The sequence below is a fragment of the Saccostrea cucullata genome, unplaced genomic scaffold (genome assembly GCF_032062105.1).
Source record: "Saccostrea cucullata isolate Sc308-1 unplaced genomic scaffold, CSIRO_AGI_Scuc_v1 ctg7091, whole genome shotgun sequence".
Lineage (NCBI taxonomy): Eukaryota > Metazoa > Mollusca > Bivalvia > Ostreida > Ostreidae > Saccostrea > Saccostrea cuccullata.
In genome coordinates this window covers 1-22,110 of record NW_026928090.1, presented here as the reverse complement: position 1 = coordinate 22,110, position 22,110 = coordinate 1, and the positions used below count along the sequence as shown (strand labels likewise).

The following is a 22,110-nucleotide window of genomic DNA, read 5'->3' as shown; positions in this document are numbered from 1 at the left end:
ATCATATACATGTTACACACAGTACATTTGATTTGGTAAGTTGAACAAGTACATTCTTTCTATTTGTCATGTAAAAATCATATGGAATAATTCATCACAAAATATCAAAATGAAGAAAAGTCATTAACAAATACAGCTGATTATCTTATGTATGATTGTATAGGTTTTATCAAAATTCAATGAAAAAAAAGTCATAAAAAATACAGCTGATTATCATATGTATACTTGTATATAGGTACCCTTATATATCTGGGAGACCTCACCTCCAGCTCAAACACAGTCTATTTATTGTCTCCCAGATAAGATTTGTAGAACAACAGGCTTATTCTACAATGGGTTTATAAATTATAGTTTCTCTTTAATACATTTTATAACATGATAATATTTCATATGGTTAATTTTCTTATATACTTCACTAAAAATATTCAATATACTCTTCATATGATAACATATTTCTTGAGGCTTTTCTTCTTTGTTTTCAAGTCTACAGTACATTTTGTATTTGTAAATTTTACATGCAATCAAGGATATTATGCTATTCAAAAATAATATCTTTTCATTTTTTTCATAATAAAATCCAATAACAATATTTTTCCATGATATATCAAATTTCAAAACTTGCTGAACAACATCCCATATATGAGAAACATTTTGACATTTTAAAATAAGATGATCATTGTTTTCTTTTACATCTTTACAAAAAACACACACGTCATTTTCAACAATTTTCCATTTCTTAAACATTACTCTATTACACAATAAGTTATTTAATAATCTGTATTTTCTGTATACAAAAGGAATTAATTACTGCTGATTTTGTTGTTCGTTTTGTCATTTTTTTTAAGATTGAAAATCTTGCAAAATTGTTAAGTCGTACGAAAATTAGATCATCAGAAAGTTATCTCCCTTGCCTTGAACAGCATTTCAACCAATGAAATAATTGAAAATTTTCTCATCATGCATTTTCTACCAATCACAAAAGAGAGGAAGTGCATAGTCCGAAGACTGTAAAAAACTTCAACTATACAATACCGTCTTCCAAGGAAGACGGTAATAAGAACATAAAGTCCGCCGAGAACCTGTTTTATACGCAATAACTCGCCTCATGCCCCTGCGCTAAAAATAGCGACATGTCATACTATAAATACTAATAAAACAAACGGGGCGGGGCACTTTGAGAGGGGCGAGAGACGTCCTAGGGAGTTTTGATATAAAATTACATTGCATAAGCTCAAAATCTTCTTGAAATATCGCCCGGAAATAATAGTATTTCACACAGACAGAATGTATAAATTTACGACCTTGAACTTTGACCTTTTGACCTCAAAATCAATAGGGGTCTTCATTAGGCCATAGGGAGTTGTTATATAAAATTTCATTGCAATAGCTCAAATGGCTCTAGAGATACCGTGTGGAAACGAAAGTGTTTTAACAGACAGAATTTGCTTATTTATGACCTTGACCTTTGACCTTTTGACCTCAAAATCAATAGGGGTCTTCTTTAGTCCACAGGGAGTTGCTATGTTAAATTTCATTGCAAAAGCTCAAAGGGTTCTCGAGATATCGTGTGGAAACGAAAGCGTTACAGACAGACAGAAAGACGGACGGACGGACGGACGGACGGACAAACCCAAATCAATACCCCCCACTTTTCAAGCGGGGGACAATAATGGACTAACTATTAGTATGAAAAACGTCAGTCAGTATTTGACTCAATGATAAATTCTATGGTGACAAGTTTTGTTGTCTTAAAAATCTGATCAGCAGGGTGGGGTGGGTTGGATTGTTACACCTTCACTTTCAGGTTTCTTTGGTCTTTCTCAATAGTTTTATAGTATAACAAGTATATATTGATATAAAGAATATTTCCTCTTTGAAAAAGCCTTGCATACAAATAAAGATTTTTTACTATCATCTGAACTATATAATTCTGAGTGAACAAAACCATACCGACAGAAATTACGTACTCTTCATCACTGAACTGATCTGAATGTAAAATGATTTTAAAGAATACATATATTTCTTAATACCAAATTATTAATAGTAAATATGCAAGTTCATGTTGTAACTTTTGAGTTTACAAGATCTGTTACCCGGTAGTTTTTAAATATACAATATTACAGAATTACAACATTTAGGACTATTTCCACTTAAGCTTGGACTTTCAGTAAGGCGTGGCATTCTCGACGTTACATAATTAGCGTCTGACAGCTTTCATTCACTGTTGAAATATACATGGGATAGAAATTCGGACAAATGTCAATCAGTGTATCGAATAACCAATAACATTGTCTCGTCCGGCAAAAAGGTTGAGCTTAAGTCGTCTCATTGTTGTCAACAAAAATTAAAAGTTCCTGATGTTATTAATTTCTTAAGCAATGAGAATCTATTTGGCAGTTGAGAGACGCTATTAATCAAGTAACGCCGAGAATGCCACGCCTTACTGAAAGTCTAAAACTTACCTGGAAATGGTTCTAAAAAGCGTTATTTAAACAATAGGTAAGGGTGACTGGAAATTAACCTCTTTCGGGCAAGTGTAAAATGAACCCCAGCAACTATTATGTTTATTAAGCAACACTGGTTAGTCATGATCTTGCAAATACACCATGTTCATGAACTCAACTCTGCGTCTTAAAAAAATACTTACACTAGTATACTATGTTAATAGATGTCCTTCACATTATATTTTCAACCTTTTTTTAAAATTCTATAAATTAGAGTAACTTGACAGTTGTACATGCAATCAGTATCATGAGTAAAATTACATGTATAATTTTTATATAGTATTTGCTATTTTTAATGATTTGTCTTTTTTTAATTCAGGTAATAAATCAAAATATTTAATTTTAATGTATAAAAAAAATTTCTTTCCGTATGCTAGTATTCTCTTTCTCCAAATCACAATTATGATATAGAGTATAACAGTAATTACATGTAATTATCTTGGACTAAGTCCGTTTTGTACATTTTTTTTTTCAATGTTGTGTAGAAAACGGAAAAAACTCATATCCACCCCTGATATGAGTTTTCATAGTCACACTTATATGCCCATATTCACACCTATGTTTAAACTAGGTTTAGCTGTAAGAAGGACTCACATTTTTTAAATCTGTTTCACACCTGCTTCTCAGGGGTGAGCTCTTCTCAGAAATTAAGGTAAACCTAAACCTGGTCTAGGGTAGGTTTAAATGTTAAAGATAGTATTATTCTAACTATGGAAGACCACATAGATGGTGTAGAATGGCTTGAACGTATTGACCAACTGTTTGTTAGACGACATAGAACTATCCGTGATAGATTACATCCATTTCTTTTTATAGGAATGTCAAAATTGTCAATTATTATTATTATCATTATTGAATAGTATACATCCAAAATGTAATGACTGTTTTTAGAAAATTCAAAAGATTCTTTAATATTTTCTAGATTAAGTGAATGTCTAATTAAAGTCTACATTGATAACTCCTACAAATTTATACCAAGCAGAACAATTATCTAACGGTGAAATATTAAAAGCAATTACTTTTTGCTAATTATAATTTCCTGATAATGATTTTTTATGATATTTACGTAAAGAAGTCCGTGTGTTTACTGAAAAACTGGGCACTTGATTCAATTTCTAATAAAATTTGTCAGGTTTTTCTCTTTTAAGTACGTGTACTCTCTCTTTTAAATACTTGTACACTTAAAAACGAATATTCGAATCATGAATTTATATTCCGAATTCGAATATCAACTAATCGAATGAATATCCGAATATTCGTTGACATCCCTACTTTTTTATGATGAGGAAGTCATTTTCTTGTGAGATTCCGTTTTAGTAAACGTGACACTCTCCTTATAATTGATATACTTGGAAATGATCTAGAACCAAATCAGAGAAAACTGATGTCAGTTTCACCCCTCAACCAGCTTTTGATGGCGTTAAGATTTTTTGCTACAGGAGCACTTCAGCAAGTGAATGGGGATTTATTTTGGATTTCACAGTCAACAATAAGTAGGGTTGTTAAAAGAGTTTCTCATAATGATTTCAGCTGAGTGGATGTCCTGATATTTACACCATTTCTACTGTTAAATTCCTTTGTTAAGTTTTCCCATTCCAAATTTTTCTTGTGGATCATTTTAGCATCAGTAAGCTTTAATTGTTTTCAATCATGTCCTTTTTTGACCCCACTAAATTAATAAGGGTACACTTTTGGAGTTCAGTAAAATTTGGACCTTTCTTCCCAGTACATGCAATACCAAATGAATTGAGCAAACAAAAGAGAGGTTCAGGTAAAACAAGTTTTATTTTAAGTGTGAAACACAGGTGAGTTCAAAGTAAACTCAACTCAAATGGGATTTAAACCCAGTTTACCTGAACTAGGCTTACTATTTAAATCTACCTTACCTAAGACACAGGTGTGAATATGGGCATTAGTCTAAGCATCTGGCGTGGTTTTCAGTCCATACCTATAAGTAGGACGATTCAATCATTCGGAAAAGCTTTTTCAACGGATGAATGCATTACATAACCTGATAATAGCGATAATGAAAGGGTCAATGCTTGGTCTTGGTTTATCCCCGGGGAGCCATATAAGCCATTTAATGTAAATAAAAGTACAATGAAAGTACCAGGGGTCTTTTATGTCGACTTTGTTTAATTGGTGAAAAAAGACATATTCAATAATTGAATGTTTCTCAATTTCATCTAATGGGAAAAGGGTAACGGATGTTACATGGAGCACTCTCGTGTATATATCTAGAGAGTGGAAGACAAGTTATGTATACGAGAGTAAAAAGGAGTAATACACTAAGTATGGAATTGCTGCGGCCTTAAAAACGTTATCCTGTACACGTTTGGAAGAGGGAAAAGCATAACTATGATAAGATGGACAAGCAACAGCAAACGGTCTTTTTAACATTGGATGTAATATTTATGTGCTGGATTATTGTTTTCAACATTTCATCAATTGTTGTCATTATACGAAAATCAAAATTGAGGAATCCCAAAAATTACCTGTTAATTTGCCTTGCTTTTTCGGACCTGTGTATTGGTGTGTTCGTGATACCAAATGTAGTGTTCTTGTCGCTTCATAATTCTCCTATGTCTGCCTTGGTTTGCCAAATGTGTATGTATTCCGAATTCATGGCAAAGGTAGCCCATGCGTGTTCGATTGTTGCACTTGCAATAGACCGATTTATAGCAATACAGTTTCCTATGAAGTCAAAGCAACTTAGAACCCAGAGAAACTATATGTTTGTTGTTGGTGCTATAACTGTTTTCTCTCTCCTGTACGGCATTCGTGGGCCTATCCTTTACAGACAGACAGAAAAGGTCATCCCAAGCCAGAACAACGGTAACAACACAGTGGTGAAATACCTATGTAAAGTTTCAGATGATGTAATTCCCATTCATTTAGGATTTTTGATTGTGGACTTTCTAGTGCTTTTTCTTCTTCCCGCCATTGTATTAATCATCTCGAATACTGCCGTATCCCGGACGTTAAGCAAGAAAGCAATAACAAGGACCGGAAAAATCCCTCCGCCATTACTTGCCACAAGGAAGAAAGCCATGCGTCTTCTACTTATTATGGTCGCCATCTTCATCATCCTGAACTTTCCACTATGGTATTATCGAATGGCAATGGACATTTTTAAGCAGAATATCCCGAATTCCGCAATAGTGAAACACAGTTTTTTGCTTCTAGTTTTCTTTTATAACTGTTCTAATGTGTTCTTTTACGGGATGCTGAATAGTGAGTTGCGCATGATGTTGTTTAAGATATTCAATGCGTGTGGACTCTGCCAAGACGTGGACATATCAAGAAGGTCCAGCTTCCTGAGTCATTGCTCCTCCAGTAACACAAGTTTATACAACATTTCAAGAAGACATACGAACTCTTCACTGCGAGAGATGACAGTAATTGTTGAGAATACTTAACTAATGCATGTCTTTGAAATAAACCTTCATTTCATTATTAAACTTGTAAAATTTAAAATGCGTTTTGACTTGTGACCTTACATTTTATCCAAAAAATGAAAACTATATTCTACGTGTAGATCCATTTTGAGCAAATTGATTGTGACGACGTGTTCAATTCCCGCAATACCGCAACAAATTTTACACCTCAATAAATAAGAAACAAAAAATAAAACTATGCATACACTTCATTATATTTCAGAAATGTATACACTAGTCCATCATGCTTTCCCTACCAATGCAGTCGCATTGACAAAAGAACGGAAAGATACATTTACAAGTCATGTATTTGTACAATCGATGTAAAGGGAGTTAACGCGATAAGATATAATTATACATCTCATAATAAAAGCTTTATTATTGATTGTCCAATTGTCATATTATTTCATAATTATAGCATTAAAATTCATAATAAAAAAATTAAGTAAATTTTAATATATTCTATATTTGATGGAATATAAGTGTGAATGGATGTCAATTCAACAAAGAAAATTTATAATGTTTCCCAGAAATTGTTGAGAATTTTTTGATACATTTACATGTCTATCCTAAAATGTTGAATTAATAATGTATAATTTAACATCTGTGACTGCTGATGTTCAAATATTACTATCAAAAAGGAACCCTATTTTAAAAGTATTTGCAGATTGTTTAGCCAGTGATATTTCTAAAACTGGGTATATTTCGCCGTCTACTTTGTATTTCTTGCTAGAAAATATTTTAAAAAGAAGAGGAATTAAGGTAAGGAAAAGAGTTGTAGAGCTAGAGTAACCTAAAAAATCACATATCAAAGAAGGATAGGACACTTGCTCATTAGAAACTGCATTTGGTATAGAAAATGGGTTTCATTCCTATTGTAGCCCTACTCTGTCTTTCTCTCTGCTGAATTCCTATCCATTTTTCAATATTTTGTCGTACATGAATCGATAATAGACAATGAAATATCATGTTTCAGAGGCATCCCTGCCTTTGTACTTCTTTGATAATAAATATCTATAACATGGTTTCTTTTTCAAAAGCACTCATTTTGAACATTAGCAATCGATCGGAAGTATACAAACGAAATGGTAAATTATTCATGAAAACTGCATTGTACATGTAGCAAGCAATGTCATTTGACTAAACAAATCACGCATCATTTGGTGTGAAAAAAAAATTCTTTGCATTATTTAAAAAATTGTATTAAACAATGTTAAATGAATTGCATTAAAGGCATGGAACTAAAGCATTAAATATGTTTTCAAACTATTAATCTTTTAATTTTTTTATATATATTTTTTATATATTTCAAAATCAAAAAAATTTTCTCAATAATTTCTGGGCACACTGTAATTAAAATCAGTAACAAAGCTTTGAAAAGATTAACATGTATATTTATACAACATTTATACATATTGATCACATAATTTATCTGAGAAACTGACAATCTCTTTTTATTTAATTCATTCTTATAAATCACCATCTCACATACATGTATCATCAACTGACAATGATATTGTTACTGATAAAACCTTGTCATAGTATTTTTCATCTGAAGAAAAGGGGTACATGTGTGTGAAAATGCATTTAAAATGCAAAAAACAAAATTATGTACATGTACATCATATTTTACAGAAGAAAACAAGCCAAATAATACTGTATTTTGTAATGGTAAAGCAATGTTAGTTACATGCATTTATGTTATTTTTATAACACAGACACACAAGTAGTCTAACAAAAAAATCTGTTGTACTTGAATATTGACATTCAATATGTGTGACCAAGATAAAATAAAAAGGCATGAAGGTTTAAGAATAGTTAAGTACATTTTCAAGTAAAGAACACATCAACATTCAAAAAATAGATTAAGTTTTAAAATTTCAAACATTGAAAAAAGTATATGAGTACATATGGTACATGAAAAAATCATCATTCAGTTGGTTCACATAGTTACATGTATCACTTAATAAAAATTCTAGAGGAAAATAAAGGCACATTTTCATTATTATGTGTGTGTGTCTACTTTGTAAATTAATCAGAAGAGAATATACATGAATTATACTTTTCATGTAGCATATTCAAATACTGACAGCATGTTACAAATATGGATAAAATAAAAAAAAAAACACGTAGCAGTTATTCATGCTTACATATGATAAAAATTTGGCATAGCTTTAACTTGACAAACCACAGCCTATTAATCTTCTAATGTAAGACTTCAACTCTATGACAAGTATTGCTACAAATAAGCACCAAAAAATTTCATTAATAGATTAAATAAATTTCATATTCTATCAAACCGGGCATCAATGCTATCAAAGAGCAAGAGCCATCTTATGCATAAAATGGCCCTGTACTTATATCAATTAATTAACTATCACCCTCTTTCCATTTTCATATATCAAAATAAAGTAGACATTTGGTGCTTTCATGTTCTATAATGAAATTTCTTTTTGAGAATCCAAATATTTGAAAACAGGCTCTGAGAAATTGCAATGTTCTTGAAATTTGCAGAAAATAAGCGTATTTGACTACCTTCAGCAAAGAATTAAAATATGAGCACAGCCTACGATCCAAAAAATAAAACATGTTTTTTGATCTTCAGAAATAGGCCTTTCATTATGTACTGGCATATTTTGGATCAGAGGTTGTGCTCTATATGAAATATTGAAAAAAACGCTTCAACTTTAGGTCATTTTCAAAGGAATTTACAGGATACGAGGAAAATGACTCAATTTATGACGTCATAATGCATTGACTAGATGTGAAATTACGTCACAATTAATAGATATGTGGTCACCAACAGTCCAAGTGATAAATACTGCATTTGCAACCTAAACTGAGCGGTTTTGAATTTTCAGAAATTCTCAGGGCCAAATAAGGCCCAAAGTGGCTCTACCTCTTTATCAATATTTTTCAATACTTCATACAGTACATGGATTCAAGTAGCTTAATTTTTTTTTAAAAATAAAAAAGAAATGAAGTTAAGTTCCTTTAAATACCTCAATCAAGATGATTTTAAATATTGATAAAACCAAATTAAACTTTAATTCTTTTGATTTTATACCATTATGGAAAATAGATATTAAGCAGAGATCATGTTCTGGGCCATAAAACTTAAATGAGCTCACTTTTGATATCCGTCTCACTTTTACCAATGGAATTAGTAGTAGAAAAGAGAGACTGAGAGCAAAAGTGAGCTCATTTGACTTTTTATGGACCCTGAACCATATCAATATGCGAGTTTCGAGACTGTAACTCTCTTACGACAGAGACGCAAAAAGTATCCATATCAGCATGGAATTGGGACGGGTTGCTGTGTATACAAACGTGCATAATTAAATGAACGAGTTTTTGGCTTTTAAAATTCATATAATGTTATAAAAAGATAATAACAGTAATGCATTTTAAGATTTCATTAAGCTCAACTATGCATATTTAATTTACATATCTACTTTCAATTAGGATATTTGAAAACTTGTAGTCTTTATAAAAAAATAAGATTTCCTTCATTATACAAACCTTTGCTAAAAAATTAGCGGGCTCCTTGAAGTTATAGTAAGGGAAAGAATCATTCAGATAGCTGACATTCAATGTCAGATCAGATATATATGTATTTCTTAGAGACCCATATCTCTTTCCTCGTCTAAAAAGTCTTACTTTGATTGATATTTCCTTTTGTTACAATTGTTTTGTTTAAAAAAAAAACGTCCTTTCATCAGTTTGGTTCTTTTTGAGTTGAAGAGTACATCCTGAAAATCATGTACATGTAGATATGATAAACCAGTATATCAATGATGCAATGTGTTTAATATAACTAACTGTCCCACCTGTCTGTTAATGCAGCAACAAAACTCCCCTCCTCAATGAAAGAGTGCAGAAAGGGAGATAATCTCGAAACTTGCGTATTGCTCCAAATGATCATTTTTTTTAGCAATTTCTGATTAAGTTGATGTGTTCTTTCTTATTCGATATATACCAGTGCTTAAAGCGCAATAATGATAATGGTTTTAAACAATAAAGATATATTTACATAAAGCTGCCCTCCATATTTGAGCCAACAGTAGATGTCCCATTTAAAAGATAGATAATAGATAATACATGCATTGTGATAAAACCATATACTAGGCACTTACATAGTCAAAAGCTTTCTAGAATTGTTATGCTCGGTATATGTTTTATCTATGGGCATTTCTGCTTTCTGAGAGCACCACGATCAGCACACATCATGAAATGGTTTCCATAGATCCGTCCAATGGATATTGCAACTGCTTTATGGTTATGGGAATAAAGCTGCCAAGCTATTCACACTCTTTAGCAGTCTGTTGCAGGAGCATGTATGCCTTGAATGGGACAAGTGACCATGGCCCTGATTTTTTCTGCGGTCAAGCGGGGCGCTGTTTGCAGGGACAGCCAGCGAGGGACTGGGATGCTGGTCTGAGTATTTAACAGTTTTATTTCAATCAAGACAGTTGAATGGTAATTTTGAATGTTAACCTTTTTGATCAAACCCATCAGTTCCATCCGGACCACGTGGTTGTCTCAAAATAGCCACAGTACAGTTATTATTCATGTTAAGTCTTCCATCTTCTAGCTGCATCAGCCTCGGTGGTCTGGAATTAAAAAATTAAATATTTCAAAAAGCGAGGTTCATAAGAGTCTTACTGACAAGTGCTGTCTATATAGCCAATAACAAGATTCCATGGCCACAGTGCTCACATGGATTATCTTGGCTCTGTTATTCTGCATCAGATTTTTTTCAAATTAACATGTACAGCTGCATTCCTGTGAAAAAAGTTTGATTTCTTGTTAGAATATACCAATAAAACTCAATGCTTTCTAGTCCCTCACTTCTTATAATTCCCCAAGTTTCTTCATTTTGGCATCATAAACTGCATCAATGTCCATGAAAACTCCTTCAAAATTTCATAGCCAAGGACTTTTTTATATCCTTGCCATTACGAAACAAACTAACTTTGGTGACCCACTCTCTACTGACCTGTTATTAGTCATTGTAACTTCCTCTTTCACTTCTGTTGATGAAGTTGAGCCTAAGATTCTTCTTCTTGCTTCAGCATACTCTGCTTCTCTTTGTTCCAAAGTCTTTGTAGGTTTGTTATTTGCTCTGCAAATTCAATGAACTCAATATTGAAAATCATTTCAATAAACAGAGCATGTAAATACTGATGTACAGGTACATATGCACCTAAATGAACAAAGGTCCCTTTCCCATGTTTACAATGCATAAACAAATATTACATGTATTCCAAAATTCATATCTACACAAAAATACTGTCACATCATAACCCAAATTCCAATTTCAAGTTTCAAATTGTTTTTAAAATTGCCAATTTAACTCTGACATAGTTAATTATGGTGTTATCTTTCTGTTTACTATGTCAGTATGTGATAAATTTAAAAGTTTTTTGACCACCGATAAACAAAATTTACTTTGTACAGAATAATCAATATGTAAAATATTTTTTTCCCAAGGAAAGAATTCATTTCTCATTTCTGAATTATTTACACAATTTCCAGATTTCTCCACTTTTCTTCACTTTATAAATGTACACTACAATAATTTTCGAAGACAAGAAAAATTCTCGCAGGATACATATAATTGTTTTGACAATCTGACAAGTAAAATTCACTAATTTTGATAAATCTAATTAAACAGTCAATCTTGCCTTGTCCCTTGGTTTGCTGTAGAATTAGCATCTGATTTCCTTTTTAGTATGCGAACCTGTGGAGCATACTGTGTTCTATTTCCATCTTCAACCACAACTGCTTCTGATGCAAGTCTACAAAAAATAAAAAGGCAAACACTGACATTTATTTATTTCACTAATAAAACTCATTAATAAAATAAATAAATTGTACCAATACATTCAAGCAGACATCATGCAAACTTAAAAGATCAGAGACATGCAATATAAAATATATTTTATTAGGCCTCTAAGGGTTGTGATATGATGTATATTTTTGTGTTCGTCTCAGTAATATTGAGTGTCTTATGCTGGAAATTGGAAAGTTTCAAAAAAGTAAAAAAAAAAAAAAACATTTTCTATAACAAAAAAATCTTTCTTTTGGATAGTTAAATTTGGTATAATTTAACAAATTTAAACAGCTCTTTCCAGTTTTAGACTAAATCTAAATCATTATAATTAAGAATTCCCTTTAATTACATTTAACAATACATGTAATGCACATGAATATACAAGCATAGACAGTCCTAAAAACATTGAAATACCTTCTCAGTCCATGTGCACACTGCTAATGCAGACTTACTTTTTGGATTCCTTTAATTTCATTTCTTCTAGTTTCTTGTCAAGATCCTTTAAAATAAAGAAAAATTCTGAAATCACAAAACTGTCAGGAAAAAATCCACAGTTGTAACAGTCCATGTCAACAATGTAGACATAGCATGTTTATTTGAAGTGAGAATATTACAAAAATATGTGCATTTTTCAGAGAAAAATACATCAGGGCTCGACATTAATGCTTGTCCAGTACTGATGAAAAAAATTATGGACAAGTGAATATGCTGGGAACTAGTCCAATTGGACAAGTCACTTTAGTGCATTTTAATGTAAACGTCTCTTTATAATAAAAAGAACAATTGCTGAAAGTTAATTCGTAGTTTCAAGTCAGAAGCTGTACATAAACCCAAGCTTCAATTGCTATTAACTGAGATCACATTCAATCAGGATCCAAGTTCACTAACTGCATACTTCTGGAAAGGCATGGAACTTACAAAGTTTGGATTCTGATGGATGTTGACAGGTTCACTTGTGTACATTTATGTTGTTGTCAGGACAGAAAGCCTAGATAAAATTTCATTTTCTGTGTTTGTTGTATTTATAAATAATATCATGAATCAATCAAAATTTACAATAATATCACGGATCAATCAAAATTTATTGAAAAATTTTCAGACAACTTGAGACAAGTGAAGTTGAAGTTCCGACAAGTTAATGTCTTGCCGAATGGTTACTTGTCTGAATGGACAAGTAGGAAAAAAAGTTAATGTAGAGCCCTGTACATATATAACTGCTTAATCAATATTTAATTTAATTGATACTTTCAGTTACTTTCCAAAAATCATGTCAGAGTAAATCCATTCTCTTATTTACTAGATTGCAAATATATAGAACATGTTCTGAATGTTGAAGGGGCTTGTTCAAAGATACAGTTAGATCATTTAAATTCTAACTTGTTTGTCCGAAACACAGTTACATTATTAGAAAGCAATTTGTTTATAGCCGCCCAATGTAGGACAAATAAGTAGATCATATGAAAATTGACAATAACTGGATGGTGCAATCTTTCAGAATTGTTAGCTTGTTTCAATCGATACAAAATGTTTTTGATCAGCACAGTACATATGTACTAATTATCTCAGGATTAATGTTCCTTCATCAGCATGTCAGATAAGAGCATAATTTGATGAACCCCTTGTCACAAGAGCATAATTTGATGAACCCCTTGTCACAACAAGGAAAGCTTTATAGCATACAAACATCTGGGTTTTTTCCGTTTTAATGAGTATTTTTCAGTCAATTGAAGAAAATGCAAGGGGCTTTGAATGAAAAGATTTAAAAGACTTTCTAGCCTATACTAACACATAGGGCTAGAACTGTAGAAGATAGCAACTTTACCCCAGTATCTTCAAACTCCTCCCAGCAATCAAGTACCTCTCCATTCGCGTCTTCTGCCATACTATATATGTGTAAATATATATTTTCTCTCAATATCAAGATTACTATTTCATTTGATTCGAAAGAGGGGTGGTGTTTCTCAAACTATTTTCATTTCAAACGATTTTTGCGACCTGCCAAAAGTGAAGACGAAGTTCACATAACATAAAAGTAAACTGTAACCGTGAAATATATCCGGATAGAACTAAGCACAATAAAAAAAAATATGTTAAGATAGAAAATAATTCAACGTATTGTGTATATTCTATGTATATTGAATCATTTGATAACTATATTCTTTTAATTCTTTAAATCGAATAATTTTTAGTTCTTTGGTAACAAGATGCAAGATCTACTAAACGTTTATAATCAAGCGTATATTGCAAGCGTTCATATGATTAAGTTTGTTGTCATTTTAGAAGGACAAACGTGAAACCGTCAGAACAATGTCAAGTGGTGATCATAATCATGTTTCTGCTCATGACAGTGCTGTATTGAACAGAATATTCAATCCCAATTTACCATACGGCGATGTTGTGGACGAAGAAGAAGTGGAGAATGAAACTGGTAGTTGCAAAAGCATTTTTTTTCTGTGTCATCATCCACCCAAATGTTAAATTTATCAATTGCCAGTTGATAAATTTAACTAATTTCTTCAATCAAATGGCAAGTCGTCACCTATGAGAAATGTTTTAATAATACCAATCTAATGTGTTTATGTTGCTTCATATCTTTACTTTATGGCCAAGCAAGTTCAATTTGCAATCTACATGTCAGATTGCTCATGAACTGATGAATGCAGTTGTTTCAGCTGTAATCAGGGTGATAGGAGGAGAGAGAAACGCAGTGGACCAGACTGGGATTCGAACTCTGAGTCCCTCCGAATCTCCAGTCAGGTGCGCTATCATCAGAGCTATCTGGCAACCAGTAATCGACCTGTCTCTTCCAGGGCATGGCACAGCACCAAATGTAATGGGAAAGGAGAAAAATTCAGCAGACCAGAATGAGATTTGAACCAAGGCCCCCTGAATCTGTAGTCAGTTGCTCTACCAACTGAGCTATCCAACCACTGCGAATTCAACCTGATATGACAGCCAAAAAACATTGTCTAGAATTCACAGGATCAATGTTTGAATCCTGGTCTGCTCTTCTCGTTTTCTAACTTTCCTTTATATTGCTATGCCTTGGAAGTGACATGTAGGAGTTGTGATGTATTGCTGGGGCTTATGCCTGTTATGAGAAAATGTGACATGATGTAAATTATATACTGCAGAATGTAAGAAAATCTATCATTTGAATGTTTGAAATCTTTTAAACTAATGTATCTGTTAATACAGAAATTAACCAACGTTTATGAGAAAATATATTTATGTAAGTATTTGTTTCATTTCAGAGGAAGAAACTGATGAAATTAAAGTCTCAAAGCAACTAGAAATTGAAGGGGTCCAAGCAGCTGAGAGTGGGGACATAGAGACAGCATTAAATTCATTCTCCAGGGCCATTCAAAACACCCCTCAAAGGGCCTCAGGTTATAATAATCGTGCACAGGCTCTCCGGCTAAAGGGAGATGTCCAGGGTAAATTATATATAGATAAACATTGATTTGATGCAAGTATTTTTTTATATTCTCAGGCAGAGAAAAAACTTTATTTTTCACTACAATGTATATGATTGATAAAACACCACCCTAACCCCAGAACCTCTGACCAGGGAATATGAATTGCACATTTTAGAAGAAGTATTCTTGCTTGTCTTAAGGATACACCAAAGGGTTTTTTCAAGATTTTTGTCAATTTTGAGATTTGTGGCTAAAAAAACAATGCGAATGACTGCTTTATGATGCATGAAAAATTCTTCCTGATTATTAAATGGTTTCTAATTATTTAACAATAATCAAACATAAACACTAACACATGTGAATGTGCCGTTATTGAAGCTTCTGATTTGGTCTGTAACTGCCTGCTTCTGAAAGGAGCAATAAATCACTGTGACCACTTGGGGAATTCTTCACTAGCCACACAGAGGTTAACAGTAATTAAACTACAGGGACTCTAGATTTAGGGAAGGAGATCTAACAGGTCACTAATGACTGTGAAATAGGAGGTGGGGCTTAGCTTTTGCCATTTTGCCGGGAAATCTTTCTGATTCAGAAATGAACCTATTTTACTTCATTAAAAGCACCTTAATAAAGAATAGAACCTCCCATTCTTGTGAATATGCATAGGAAATATGGATAAGTGACAGGTATCCAAAGCTGAATCTCCAAGGTATATATTTCTAGTATTTGACAGACTTTGTTGTGTGATGGGTTTTTGCCCTCTACTGTAAAGTAAGATCAGACAGTTGGTGGTATTATTTCAAAGGATTCAGCTCCCTCATTTATTGACCAATTTCTCTGAAAACTGGCCAGAATGCATCTCAAATGTGTGTTCACAAAACCATATCTCAGATTTTTGATATTTTGCTCAGTTCTCGATTTATTGGGGGAAATGTAGAATTTGGGTAATAAATCAGTAACATTGAAAGAAAAATGGATGTAACTTTTGAATAAGAAGATTTATCAAAAAACTGAGATACATTTTTAAAATTCAATCTTTAATCTACATTGAGGCAAAATTTTGACTTTGAAAGGTGGAATACAAAAAAGTTGATTTATAAAATATAAATGCACTAATATTTATATTAAAATATTAATAATTTGTTGATAAGATAAAAATGAAAGTTTATATTAGAATCATTAAATAGTACATTTAACAAGCTTTCAAATGATATATATACTTTTAATATGTTATCTTTCATAATGAAAGAATTACAAGCAAATTAAATTTTGCCCTTTGGAAACCTTTGGTGTATCCTTAAAACCATTTAAATAATAGTTTGTATTAAAATAATACATAATCATGAACTTAGTTTGTTCAATTTAGTACTCCCTGCAGAATAAAAAAATGCATATTCCCTTTATGACCAATAGAGCCCCACCCAACACAGAAACCCTTAGAACTGTCAACATTAGGAGCCATAGATTTCATAACTTTGGAAGAAGCACCCTTGGTCATCTGATCATAGCTTTCCACCTAGTATATCTGCTAGATAATTAGAGGGGGAAATACCTACATGTATGAAGAATATATGCTACATGTAGTACATTTTTCTATATGTTCTATGGAGCCCCAATCTCACACAAGAACCTCTGCTCCTGGGGCCATGAATTTCACAGTTTTGGTAGAGGATCGACTCAATGCTCATTACAATTATTATTCTTATGTCAACATGAAATGAAAATACATTAATTCTTTGAAAATCCTTTACTCTATTCTTGAGTATTTTAAGACAATCTATGTGTAAACTTATGGTAGGAGAACGTATTGTTTCTCTTTTTTTAAATTTGTTTAGTTATGACCTGGGGTCAGGGGCACTGCATGGAGTTGGATTTGGCTGCAATAATCTAAGTGACAATGTACTGTTTGAAAATCTTCTCTACTCTTGAGTATTTAGCATAAAAACTAAGTGCATGATTATGATGTGAATGAGTGCTTGTAGTGAAATTGTGACCCCCTGCGACAGAGGTTCTGGAGTTAGGTGGGGCTCTATATAGACATCATTTAAGACATTTGAGTCCAGATTTATTTGAAGGTGCTGAGTTAGATGACGAAAACCAATTTTGAAAAAGGATATAATTTATTTCTGATTTTTTTTTTCCAAAATTATTTACAAATACCCCTGGTACATGACATGTATTAAATTTTTTTGAACAGGTTGAAAACTTGAAAATAATAAAAGTTATCAGGGTTTTTGATTTTATTTTCAATTGAAACAAGTTAAGAATTTTTAAAACAAAAGAAATTTGAAATTACTTAATATTTAATATGTTCAAACAATTGCTTCCTCTAATATTTCATCCATATATTCAATCTCCTATGCAAAGTTGTGGTTTGTTCCTGCACTCTCGGACACCTTTGCAATGGGCTCACTGTAAAATTAGCTAGACATGCTGGAATGACTGCTAGTAAAAGTTGTCAGCCCTACCAAAAATCCTCTTGCCTGAGAAAACAATAGTCTTTTACAAATTTATTTATAGCGATTATGAGAATGGGGCCAGACCACCATAACTTTGATTCTGAATCATTCTATAGGCTAATAAATTCTACCCCTTTTACCCATTACACTTTGCTACCGATACTTTAAGATAATCTGAAAAAGATTTATCAAATATATGAATTTTGATTTAAGGGAAATTTTAACACTTCGAATCGGGCGTCGATATGTGCAAATCTTTTTGCCCATGGCAACATTTGTGCATCTCGGGCAGACAGGCACACAGATATTTCAAAAACTGCTGTATGCCAGCCAACAACAGAGTTGATTGTATGAGCTGATGGTTGAGAGTGCCATTTATTATGACAATTTTAAACCATAATTTTTGATCATAGTAATTCTGATATTACAGAGTTTCCGAAAACAATTTTTTTCTATCAGTCATTCGGACTGATGGCATGGTGTATTTTACCGGTCCGAAGCAAATTCTATCAGTCCGAAGAAATTTTATTATATTAGTAATTACAGAATAAGTTTTCATACCTTACTGTTTTTCAATGTTGTTTATGTACATAACAGGTGAGTTAAGTTTTTTAAAAATAAATAAATTCAATGTATTCAATTTTTTAATAATTCATTTCAAAATTCTCTTTCTATTTCCATTTCTCTGACAATTTCTCTAATTCTGTTCTCATTTTCACTTTCATTCTGTTCAAAGTCAGACTCGCACTCTGATTCACTTTCACTCTCTGATTCACTCTCATTTACAGCCTCACTCTGACGTGTCTCAGCATCTTGTTCAATATCAATAATATTTGATTCAGTGTTCTCAATCTCAGTTTCAGTCTCTGTGACACTCTCGGTTACAGTCTCAGCTTCTGCATGCACCTGCTCCCTTTTCTTGAATGATGATCTTTTGTAGGAGGTTCTTCTATTTCCTGTCAACTATAAAAAGAATACAATGGATTTTCTCATAAACTGAAATGAAAATTTATGAGGAAACAACTATTTTTTTTTTAAATTTTGATTTCATACCATCCATCTGTCAATTGCTGGCTGAGGATCAAAGTCCATAATTTGTGCTGATTCCAGTCGGATCACCATGCAGTCATTCAAATGTTGGTTGCTTAGACGATGTCTTCTCTCTGTTTTCAATAGTTTCATCTGATTGAAGGCAGTCTCGTTAATCACACTTGTTGGTGGTAAACTCAGTACTAGATCAATGATGTTGAGAACATTTGAGACTCCACAATCAGAGAAACTATTGAAAACATCCTCCCAGCTCACATCACGTAACTTTCCTGAAAACCTGGAGAAAAATAATAAACTCTTTTTCAATAATGTATTAATCATAAATTTGTTGTTGTTATTTTTTGTTAAATTGATATGACCATGCAAATCCAATCTGAATGAAAAATGAAATACCTCTTGTAGACTAAACTTTTCAGTGTCTGCCACTCTCCAATTAAGTCATCGTTATTGGAGTTGACCTGGTCCAATGTACATTGAAAGAACTTGGATATTGTGGAGACCTCCTGAACACCAAAGTCTAAAAATGATTAAATTGATAAATTCTATTTATTAATTTTTCATCATATGAATTAGAACATTTCCATAAAATTGATGAGTCACAAAATTTGTACCTTTGCTTTCTGATTTGTGATGTTAATACAGTATCTGTTAGTCAACTGAAAAAGACAATCAACAATGAATAACAAAAAATAAATTAAAAATAAAAGAATACAATACAAAAAAAGTTAACCCAAAATAGTTAAATAAAGTCAAAACAAACTGTTACATAAATTTAGTTTACCTGACTCATTCACTGTAGGCCAATTTCGGAAACTAGCAATAAGGGTAGAACTAAAAAGTTCTTCATTATCATCCTTGTACCGAAGATCCATTTGTTTGATTATGCCACCAACTATCTCTGATGCTTTCTTTTCCATATCCATTTTTCCATTTCCTTTTAGAGAGTATCCAAGAAATTGCTTTGTCTCCAATATCTGCATTGTTCTTTGACTTTTGCTGTAAAAATATTAATAATATATATACTATATAGTTCAACTAAACTTATTAATCTAAATTGCCATCAAATTTAAGAAAGGGTTCAATTTATATTTGTACCTTAGCTCAAACAAATTAAGAACATCTTTTGTCGATGATATGGCATCCCGAGCATCTGCTAAGGTTAGGTCTTTTCTTTGAAACATCAGTGATAGTCTAGCCAGTGGCTTCACAATATCCTTGAAATGCAAATTAATAATTACCATTTTAAATATAAAATAATATTACATCAATACATGTAACATAACAAAGATCATACAAATAATTTTTTTAATCCTTTTCAAAGTTTGATGTATGTACCTCTAAAATGGATGCAAAAGCCAGTATTTGCAAATTACACAGCATCTTTGCCAAGCCTTCTGCTTTTGGGTTAACATGGCTAGCATTCTGCAGTTGACTGAGGAAGGCTGGAAATGTTCTGAACAAGTTTTCTAAAGCCCGCTTCATATGTGGGAGCCACCTTGTACTGTTGATCTTGTGTGGTAGGGTTCCATTGATGTCCAACACCTGGTTGAAAATTGATTACTTATTAATATATTGATAAATATAAATTTTCAATTACAGTATGTGATACCTTTTTTAATAACAAATATAATTGTTCACTAAATTTCTCATGAAAACAAACCTTGATGCATTCTCTTAAGCTCTTCCTTTGCTTTGACGAATTCTTGTAGAAATAGAAAAGGCCCAACAATAGAGTGGATAACTGTGTATACATTTTGTCTTTTTTGAATACATCTCGAAATGCAAGTTCCAGGCGATGAGCAATACAATGGACCCCTGCAGAAATATGAAATTTCAAAACTGTCGTCAATAAATAAAACAAAACAAAAATTATTGCAATAATTTTTTTTTTCATGGATTCTAAATTAAATTTTTTACCAATTAGTTCAGGGTGGCCCTCTTTCAACCTGGCTACTAATCCATTTTTCACTCCAGTCATGTTAGACGCGCCATCACTTCCAAATCCTATAAATTTCTGTACATGTCGATGATCATTTAGCCCATTTTCATTCATCATTCTTTCCACAAATTTGAAAAGGTCTAAGGAACTGGTAGACTCTGGCTCCCCTATACACAGGAAGCGTGTAGTAATTTTTCCATGGACTGAAAATCGAATAAATATAGTTTCTTGTTCAGTTGTACTCCCATCTGTACTGCCATCCATTGTAAGTGAAAAAAATTTAACAACATCCATCATTTTTTCCAATTTCTCCTTTTCACAAGCTGAGATGTTTTCAAGAAATGTAGTGGCAGCTTTTTGGTTGTTGTATGTGTTCCCGTGGGAAATCCCTTTAGCTTCATCCAGTTTATTTAGCCATATAAAATCTGATATTGGCCTGTTGTATTTGATTAATGCGTGAATATTTCTGAATTTGTTTATGATTTGGTTTCTCACAGAATTGTTCATAGAAATTACACTTTTATGTGCAACTGTTTCTCGATTTTCTGCCGCTAATCGTGATTTGGTAATCTCTAGAGATTTAAGGTGAACAGAAGAAGTTTCGTGATCTGCTACTGTTGAGAAACGAAAATTCTTTGATCCAGAAGTAAAGGTAGATTTCGGAAATGACCTCGTTTGTCCTACCTCGATACAGATGGAGCATGTCATCCCTTTTTCTACGCTATATTTTAACCAATCCCTTTCTCTCTGCCATTCTTCTTTAAATTCTCTGACCCGATTTTCCTCGTATTTCTTTTTATCAATCACCGTATTCTTTTCTTGGGGGGCTTTACGTTTTATACCAGGCTTTGAACCTGGCACAAACCTGATAGGCCATGACATGGCGTACAATGTTTCCAAGTATTACAAGCGCTTAACAGATATAGATAGTTTTCGATAGGCCTGAATTTAGCGAAAGTTACCTCCCGTTGGCCGCCATATTGGAGGTCGACTCAGTGATTTTCCCTCTTTGTCTTACCAAGTTTAAGAAAATATAGCAGAAATATTTGGTGGAAAATCTTTATCAAATAATTTTTTTTAAATAAAGGAGGCTTCCAAAAATTTATATACTTCAGAAAAATAATGATTTCTAATTCAAAATAGCAGATATAAAAATTTTAAATTGGTTGAACAATGAAGGAATATGAGCATTTGGACCTCCAGTATGGCGGCCAACGGGAAGTAACTCTTGGTCAATCGAAAACTATCTATTATTAAAAAAGTATCTTTCTAAAGCGTTTTTGAGATTACGACGTCGAAAAGACAAAACCTCTAATGGTAGAGCGAAAAAAATCCGGATTGTTACGACAGCAACAATCGGTCACGCGGACCGATAATCTAGCGAGTTCTATCGGACATTTCGATTTTCTATCGGTTTTGCCGGTAGGACCGATAGTTTTCGGAAACTCTGTATTACATAATTTTTT

The 22,110-nt window shown here is 32.6% G+C and overlaps 4 protein-coding genes across 5 annotated transcripts; 1 reads left to right on the top strand and 3 right to left on the bottom strand.

The window, feature by feature from the left end:
* Positions 1-7,272: 7,272 nt before the first annotated feature.
* Positions 7,273-13,787, bottom strand: LOC134276396 (SUZ domain-containing protein 1-like). The gene is made up of 5 exons (XM_062758656.1): positions 13,600-13,787; positions 12,230-12,276; positions 11,629-11,742; positions 10,941-11,066; positions 7,273-10,554 (listed from the first exon to the last, which is right to left on the bottom strand). The coding sequence occupies exons 1-5, from the start codon at positions 13,657-13,659 to the stop codon at positions 10,434-10,436; spliced, it is 468 nt and encodes a 155-aa protein (XP_062614640.1). The 5' UTR covers positions 13,660-13,787; the 3' UTR covers positions 7,273-10,433.
* Positions 13,788-14,024: 237 nt separating this feature from the next.
* Positions 14,025-15,693, top strand: LOC134276394 (tetratricopeptide repeat protein 36-like). The gene is made up of 3 exons (XM_062758654.1): positions 14,025-14,205; positions 15,032-15,214; positions 15,575-15,693. The coding sequence occupies exons 1-3, from the start codon at positions 14,085-14,087 to the stop codon at positions 15,691-15,693; spliced, it is 423 nt and encodes a 140-aa protein (XP_062614638.1). The 5' UTR covers positions 14,025-14,084.
* Positions 15,694-18,137: 2,444 nt separating this feature from the next.
* Positions 18,138-19,266, bottom strand: LOC134276393 (uncharacterized). 2 transcript variants are annotated; one of them, XM_062758653.1, is made up of 3 exons: positions 19,099-19,266; positions 18,709-18,982; positions 18,138-18,618 (listed from the first exon to the last, which is right to left on the bottom strand). In XM_062758653.1, exons 2-3 carry the CDS (start codon positions 18,835-18,837, stop codon positions 18,313-18,315), a joined length of 435 nt encoding a protein of 144 aa, XP_062614637.1. In that variant the 5' UTR covers positions 18,838-18,982; positions 19,099-19,266; the 3' UTR covers positions 18,138-18,312. The 2 variants fall into 2 exon arrangements, with proteins under 2 accessions (XP_062614637.1, XP_062614636.1); XM_062758652.1 differs by having other exon boundaries at positions 18,709-19,266.
* An 87-nt stretch (positions 19,267-19,353) lies between these two features.
* LOC134276397 (zinc finger protein 862-like) lies at positions 19,354-21,526 on the bottom strand. The gene is made up of 6 exons (XM_062758657.1): positions 20,623-21,526; positions 20,366-20,520; positions 20,041-20,247; positions 19,801-19,919; positions 19,487-19,701; positions 19,354-19,361 (listed from the first exon to the last, which is right to left on the bottom strand). Exons 1-6 carry the CDS (start codon positions 21,524-21,526, stop codon positions 19,354-19,356), a joined length of 1,608 nt encoding a protein of 535 aa, XP_062614641.1.
* Between the last annotated feature and the right edge of the window lie 584 nt (positions 21,527-22,110).